The 8,774-nt window shown below is 35.7% G+C and overlaps 1 protein-coding gene across 1 annotated transcript in view; it reads left to right on the forward strand.

Annotated features, from left to right (window-relative positions):
• The window catches only part of GSBLH_T00001937001 (uncharacterized protein), a gene marked incomplete at both ends in the record, with an annotated part of 12,783 nt that continues 4,009 nt past the window's right edge, over window positions 1-8,774 (forward strand). The window contains one exon of the mRNA XM_013040424.1: window positions 1-8,774. This exon is cut by the window's right edge and continues 4,009 nt beyond it. Within this exon, the coding sequence (XP_012895878.1) occupies window positions 1-8,774 (8,774 nt within the window).

Consider the following 8,774-nt stretch of genomic DNA (forward strand, 5'->3'; position numbering starts at 1 on the left):
ATGAAAGAAGATCCTCCCTTTATCAGAGAAACAAATGAAACCCGAATTCGAAATCAAATCGTGGAAGATGTGATTCAATACAACATTCCAGTGGTAATTGAGGGAGTGACTTCGTCAGGCAAAACATTCACAGTGGAGCAATACTGTCGACGTTCTCTCGTTCCCTTTGTGAGATACAACTTCAGTCCTTCGTCCACAACTGAGGAATTGCTTGGAGATATGGTAATTACGAACGATGATACAGAGAAGATCAAATTCCAGGATGGAGCTTTCACGGATGCATTCATTCATGGCAAACTGCTATTGATGGATGAAATGTCTCTGGCTCCTCCTTCTGTGGTTCAGAGTGTGTTATCGTATTTGTTTGGCAAGAAGATTCTCCATGAAGGCAAGGATGGAAGTGAAGAGCGTGTAATGCATCGAGATTTCCGCATTATTGCCACTCAGAATCCTGCTGGAAGTTCTTACAAGCGAAGCAATCTGTCTTCTGCAATTCGCGATTGTTTCCGTTTTATCACTCACGATTCAACGAAACAGAAATACTTCCCAATGATTGACAGAAAGGAAAGATTGGACATCATAACGGCAATGTTTGGAGGAGATACAGAAATAGGAAGAAGAGTGTGTGAGATTCATAATCGAGCTGATAATCGAAAGAATGTGTCTGGAAGAGAGATTGATAAAGGGAAGGATTACACACTTCGAGATTGTAGTCGAACAAAATGGATGATGAAAACACTGATGGATAGCAAGATAAATGAAAGTAAAGCATTGAATCGAGCTTTACAAATCGCATACAATGAAGATTTGAGAACAAATCCAGTATTCAAAGCGGATATTACTTTCAGTGAAGCTGCTTTAGACAAGGAATGCTGGAAGGATGTGTATGATCGAGTTCGACTAGGATTGGAATCTGGATGTCATGTTCTATTGATTGGAGAAACGGAATATGTATCTCGAAAGTATTGTCGAGCAATAATGGAGATAATGCAGAATGAAGGAACATCCTGCGAAGTGATTCATTGCAGTTCGACTTCTTCAACAGAAAGTGTGATTGGAAGCTATTCGCTCGAGAAAGATGATGATGAAGGCAAGCCAGTTCCTCGTTTCTGTCCTTCTCCATTGCTTACAGCGATTGAAAATGGAGGTATTTGTGTTCTTCAATCGATGCATTTGATGAAATCGAATGTGATCGAGCGATTGAACTCTGTGTTGGAATTATCACCTGCAGATGGCCATCATCATGTAGTTCGATTTGATGAACGTCGAGAAAGACCCGAATTCGAAATGAGTCCCGAATTCCGTGTAATCGCAACAACGTCTGAGAAAGGTTTACTGGCATTTTCTCCTGCCTTGAGAAACCGATTTTTGGAAGTATTTGTGAGTCATGAAGATGCAAAGCGATTTGAAAACTCTCCCAAACTGGGCAAGATAACAAGAGATGAAATTGGTGAAGTGATTCATGATTATTCTCAAACAATCGATTGGTTCAATCAGCAAGAACTTCATCGAATGGTTTATTTCGCTACTCAGTTAGCTGGATACGAATTGGATGAATCTCTGATTGAACTGCTCGCTAGACAACAGCCAATTCATGAACTGCAATCCCTTCGAAGCCATTGGACTGAAGCTTCAAGATTGTTCTATTGTATTTGTAGGAACAAGGCTGTGGCATTGTGTGGACCTAGAGGCAGTGGAAAGTCCTATGCAATTCGCGAAATCATCAATAAGCTCTATATCAAAAGCTATCAAGTGTTCAGTGTGTCTGGAGAAACCGAGTTTTCCACTCTGATGGGAAGTATGGATATGAATGGCGATTTCCGAGCTGGAAGATTGCTCCAAGCTGTAGAAAGTGGAGAATTAGTGATATTCGAAAATGCTGAAAACATGTCAGCAGAATTACTAGAAATGCTTGATACTGTTTGTGATCCTTTCACTGATGAGTTCACTTATCCAGCCTCTATCAATCATCGGATTCACCCTTCATTCCGAGCTTTGTTCGTATTCACAACACGTCGAGTGAATTCGCTGCCTTCTCTTCCTGCTTATTTCGATATTTGTAAAATGAGTCCAATCCAGAGTAATGAAGCGAAACAGTTGATGAATAGTGAAATCTGCAAACGATTATGTGATCATATTGATAGTAATGAGATTCCATTGAATGAAGTATTCACTCTGGATAAGATTTGTTTCAATTCTCCTCATCCAACATTACGAGTTGCAGCATTGTTTGCAAATCGAAAAGATCACAAAGAACTACTTGAGAAAGTAATAGAAGAATGGAAAAAGACAGCTGACACTGAAGTAAAGCAAGAATTGGAAATGGCAAGTGTGGTTTTGTCAACTCCAACAGTAACAGCAATAAAATCCCCAAAGAATGAATCATGTTCATTGCTTCAACGTGGACCTCTTCAAACAATAGTTCCAATCGAATACTCAAAATTAGAACATGTTGATTCTTCTGTATTATCTGCATTGTTTACTCTTTCTATTTCCAATTTCAAGCAAACTTATCTTCCTGTGTTATTGGTTGGTGATTCAGATATTGCTTCTGAAGTCACTCATTTGCTGTTTCCCAATGCCGCTCATATGGAAATGTCTCGTTCAATGGAAATGTCTCACACATTTGGTGAGATTTCTGTTTGTCGTAAAGAAGACATTCAATACATTTTGAGACAAACATCGATCCAAAATGTTGATGGAACTCCAATGGAAGTATATCGAGAATTTCTGATAAAATTACTCGGAGATACGGAAGAGGAAAAATCGGTGTTGATGATGCGTCCTGGTCCGATTCTTCGTTCGATAATGAGTAACAATTCGATTGTGTTGAACAATATCAATCTATTGAATGATCGATTGCTTCCTCGATTATATTCATTGCTGTTTAGTTTGGATTCGCAAGAGTTTAGTCTATTCGAAGATTATTCCCAAATTCAACCAAAGATTCTTGGTGAATCTGTAAATGCGATTGTAACATGCGAAGATCCAGATTATGGAAGAGTTGCAAAGAAAGACCAATTCATTCAAGTGTTTTGTCAACCCTATTCTGGATTAGAAAGGGCGAAATATGAGTTTGAAAATCGAGATGACTATCCTTTGCACATTCTACGAAAGTCAGATATGCTGAGGAATGAATTTGTGAATGCTGAGAAAGTAATTCCATTCTATCTTCGATTCCTTCAATCTGATTTGGCATCTCGAGAAAATCTGATTCAAATGGGAATGATGAATAAGGATTTGAAGGAAGTGAGTGAATTCCTTCAATCAAGCAACAAGGATGATGCAATGCTAGAAGATTTGAAGCAAACTCTATCATTCCTATTTACAAATGATGTTATTGATGATATAGAATCCAGCCTTCATTCCAAGCATCCATTACTTTCTACAAAGACCACGATTCAGCTATTGGCATCCATCGTATTGGCAGATCGAAGTCATCTTCCTCTGATTCTAGAAGGAGATCCTGGAGTAGGCAAAACCGTTTCTGCTGAGAATTATTTCGTAAAGGAGAATCTTGACTATAAGCGAATCAATTTTTCGAATACCATAACGATTGATAGTTTGTTTGGATGTTATACGATTGTGAATGGATCATTACAATTTAGAGATGGAAGTATTACAGAACTATTGAGGAGAGGAGATCATTCAGATCAACGAATCGCATTGTTATTAGATGAAGTGAATTTGGCTCCATCAGATGTGCTTGAAGTATTACTCACTCTGATTCGTTGTTATGTGAATCACGATCCATTCCAAGTTCCAGGAGGCGATTTGATTAAAATTCCATCGAACATGCTGATCATTTGCTGTATGAATCCAGCATCCATGTCAGCAAATCGCAGCACATTGCCTCGTCAATTCTACAAGTATTGTATTTATCATCGTGATTTGAAATACACATTGAATGAATTGTTCCTCACAGCTCGTCAAATCTTGAGTAATGTAATGAAGTCGGAAGAAGAATCAACAGAGAATCAGATTCTTGATTTGTTTGAATACTCTTACAACTCCTATCAAAAGACATCGATTCCATTCTCACTTCGAGATGTATTGAAAGTGGATCAGATTGTGAATAATGGAAATAACCTATCATTGGAAACTGCTTTATGGTTGGTGTTTGCTTGTCGTTATGAAGAATCGGAGAGAAAAGAAATCGAGAAGATATTGAAGCTGGAAGATACATTGAAAGTTGATATTATCAAACAAGACGACCAATGTGTTGTTCGTGGTTATTGGGACATTGAAACACAACAAATGTATTCAGGATCTTTCAAAGAGTATTGTTTCACTTCAACAGAGAAAGTGACGATATTCAAGTTGAGTCTTGCTTTACAATCCAAACGAGCCATTTTGGTTTATGGTTCTTCTCCCTCTGGCAAATCGTATTGTATTTCGAATCTGGCATTGATGTGGGATAAACAATGCACTTCTGTGTTTTTGAATCACGAAAGCTCTCCAGATGTGTTCATTGGTCGAAGTACTCTTGGAATTGATGAAAATGGGAATGAATGTATTAAATTCCGAGAAGGTCCGCTGTTGAAAGCAATGGAGAGTGGAGATTGGATTGTGATCGAAGATATTCATTTGGCAAACAATGATGTGATGGAATCGCTGAATTCTCTGTGTGAAGAAAATCCAACATTGAAGGTATTAGCAGGAAATGAAGAAATAACGTATTCAATGCGACCGAAAAGGGGAGAGAGAAGGATTCACGAAGCATTCCGAATCTTCTTTACAATATCGGACAATACGTTGAAACACTTTACTGGACCATTCTTGAGTCGTTGTGTGATTGTGTATTGTGATCCAATATCGACTCAAGCAAATGTTCAAGAAATCTGTCAAATCAATGAATCAATACACGATCCTTGTAATTTTGGAATTGAAGAATCTAAAACATTCCGCCGATGTATTCGAGTGATAAACAGTAAAGAGAGAGATGCATTCTTGTATGAATTTGGATGTAATCCGAAGAAATATACTGTGGTGTCAAATATTAGTATCCCTAAATCTATTGATTATGATCTGTTTGAGTTTTTGGACAATGTGAAGAGTTTTTCTGACACTGATAGAATGACTCGAATGATTGCTATAATGGAGAAGATTTGTTCCAGTACAAAGAGTGCATTTGTGATCGACGACACTATTGAACTACTACAAAGCTGTATAAAGTATTTTGAGAAGAATTTCATTTATTATGTAATGGATTGTGCAATCAAAGTACTGGAAATGGATAATCTTCAGAATTGTATGATGAAGAAACAAGATGGAGAAAATGCAGGTGTTCTTCGTCGTTGGTATTTGATTTCATCGATTGATCCGAAAATGAAAAGCAAATACAAAATGTCAAATTGGATGTATAATAAGAGAATTCCAATAAGAGATGTTTTTGAACTGAAAACTCAGGATACATATAGATATTTGGAATTGCTGTTTATTTGTGATAGAAGAAATGAGTTATTTGATTTTATGGGAGAAAATGTATTGAATGATTTGGTACTTGAAGTATTTGCAATGTTGGAGAACAGTGATCGGAGTGATTTGGCAGAACAAATGATGAAGGCAATCACCAATATTCGAGAAATCTATTTGGATGTGAAAAAGAGAGAGCAATATTTGAGTCAGAAGGCTAAGCGAAATGATTGTTTTCATCTTCGCAATCAAATTGAATCAGTGAAGCTATCAATTGAGTGTTTCCCCTCTGAGATAAGGGAATCAAACAATGTGAAAGAAATCATCAACACTCTTGAAACAATCGAATCAGCAGCCAAAAGTTATGTAATGAGTTGTTGTGGTGATGACGATGATGAACAAGAAATGAAATCCAGATTCACTGATGCTGAATATGGATGTGGAAAGGATGAAAAATTGAAAGACCATTTGAGAAAGGCCTTTACAGATGGAATGATTGATAGTAAAACATACAAATCCTTGAATTTCAATGTCATTGAAACTAATTATTCTATCTACAAATACAATCACACAATCAATGATTCCATTGTTAAGACATCTCATTTGATTTACAAGTTGAAAACATTCAAAAACTATCCGTTCATATTGAGTGAATATGCAGATGTATTGAAAAGATTAGAATTAAATGTGGCTGATATTTTGAAAGAATTCAGAAGTTCATCAATTCTCCTTCCTCACTTATTGACCATGCTGAATGTTTTGCTGAAAAAGGATATGCATAGTCTAGTTTGGGAGAGGTTATTAGAAGAATACAGCGAATATCCATTTGTAACTCCAGTTGAAGTAACTCAAGGAGACTTTGAGGCAGCCATTGAAATGTTGTTTGAAAAAGATTGGTATAACACGTATTGGAAGTCAATAGAAAATAAAGTGAAAGAACGATCTGAGGCATGTGTTGAGCTAAAAAGGAAATTGGTACGTAATTATTACTCCACTATTCAGCCAAAAGAGATTGTATTGAGAGTTCCATTGATTTTGGAGGCAATTGATAATCTGAATGGATTAAACAAATACAGCCATTTAGAAGTGTCTCAAGTTGATGTTTGGTGGAAATGTGATCTTCCTTCTCGTGTTGAACCAGGAACTACTATTTCGAGTGAGGTATTGAAAATGGAACAATCGCTTCTGCATCCAAATGATAATTTACATAGTTCTGTGTTGAAAGAAATGTGGACACCCGAATGTCCAATGAAAATCCATGATAAACTGGCTATAATTTGTCCACGCAAACGAACACTCTTAGGAAATGTTGTATTAGACATATTGAAAGTAGATATTTTGCGACGATCTCTGGAGAAAGTGATAAGACAGGTACAAGATATTGATGATCTTGTATCAAAAGTAATAGCTACTGCTCAAGCAGAATGCAAAGTGGAATTAGATGAGCTTCAAAAAACGTGGGAAGAATCAAATGCCAAAATGAAGGAATGTGAAGCAAAATATCAACAAAAATATGAAGAAGTTGTCCAGAAGAGACAAGAATTGATTGACAAATATACAAAAATAGCAGAAGACAGAACTAAAAATAGTGGATTTGAAAAGGATTATGAAACAAAAAACAGGAACACAATTGGAATGTTCACTTATATGCATGCCGTGAATAATCTTAAGGATCAAAGTATTAAGAATTATATTGGTCACAAACAAATACAGAAGCATATTATTGAATATAAACCAAGATACGAGTATCATCCATTTGATTTCCAAATGATATTCATACCGGAGTATTCACTATTTATGAGTGAACATAAAACTGCAACAATTTGTTTATATGCTCCAGAGGGGATTGATACATATCTAGTGTCGGATACCTTCCAAATATCTGATAAGGTTAAAGACTATGGTGTGTCTTTGTCAACTGGCTATTTGCTAGTTTTGCCATTAGCACCATTCAAATGGACTGTAGTAATTCAAATTGATGGAATAGCAGTGACTTTAAAGAAGAATGATATTTGTATGGTATATTATTCTAATACTCAAGGTGTATTAAGAGATTATCATGAATATAAAAAGGGTAAAGGTTTTTTGCGTGATGTTACTAAATATAATTGGGATATGTATTTATTGCTCTTTATGTTAAAATCGATGATTCAAATAAGAGATAAGTTTAAATTGAAATACAATATTCCTGTTAATCAAGATCAGCTCTTGACATTTAACAAATATAATGGCTCTAGTGGAAGTACTTATAACTCATCATATGTATATATTCCTAGTGGACAATTTTATAGTTCATTTTGTCTATATAAATCAGAATATTCGTCTTATTCGTCATATATTTTTAAATGTAATGAAATATGTTCAGCAAATGATATACTTCCAGTTGATAAATTATCCTTTAATAAGCTAAAAAAACAATGGCATTATGATGATTACATTCGTATGGGTCATAATAATATTGGCCATATTAGTTGCATTCATACTTTAGCAGAGACTGATGTAAATGAGTATAATGCCCTGTATGACAACATGATGGGATATGAACGACAAAGCAATTTGACAAAAATTACAGAAAGTGAAAACAACGCAAGATATAAAGCCAAACTAAAATCAACAGAATCTTTAATCTATCATTTCTTCCCTGGTGTTTCTCATGAAACATCTTCATATTCTATTGGCTCTACATTGAATGATGTGATTGTCGTGTTGTATGATGGAAAGAATGCTTCGCTTGGTCTTCCTGTTGATAATACATATTATCTTCCAGTGAGTTATGAAGGAGAAGATGGAAACCAAATTGACCTACCTTACTTATCTACAAGCAACGAAGTCGAATTAGCATTGAGTAGTGAACAATGCGATGTATCGAAAGGTTCTAATAGTTTTGTATTATTGATGAAAGACAATACAATTGGACAGAAAAGAGTAGAATTGACTGCAACTGTGTATTTGAAAGAAGGGAGAAATGCATTAGCGACAGAGAAAGTGTATCTGACTTACGAACGAAAGGCTATGCCTGACCATATTAAGACTTCTGTGGAATGCTATTATAGAAACACAGTAAGTTATTATTGGTATCATAGTCGATTCACTCTTTTGCCTTCTGGATTTCCTCTAAGCATTGACGTCGTTATAAATAATAATAGCAAGCATTTCCATAATGTCAATAGATGGACTCAAATTGTGACAGACCCTTGTATTGAAGTATCTTCATATTCAACGAAGTATGGTAATTCTGAGTTTGGTAAATGTTTTACATGGAATAAGTATGGGCTCTCATTATTCAAAAGAGAATCATCAAAGAGAAATAGTATTCGTATTACCTATAAAATGACCTCGAATCCTAAATTATATATAAC

Source organism: Blastocystis hominis, assembly GCF_000151665.1.
Source record: "Blastocystis hominis, Singapore isolate B (sub-type 7) whole genome shotgun sequence assembly, scaffold_15".
Taxonomy (NCBI): Eukaryota; class Bigyra; order Opalinata; family Blastocystidae; genus Blastocystis; species Blastocystis hominis.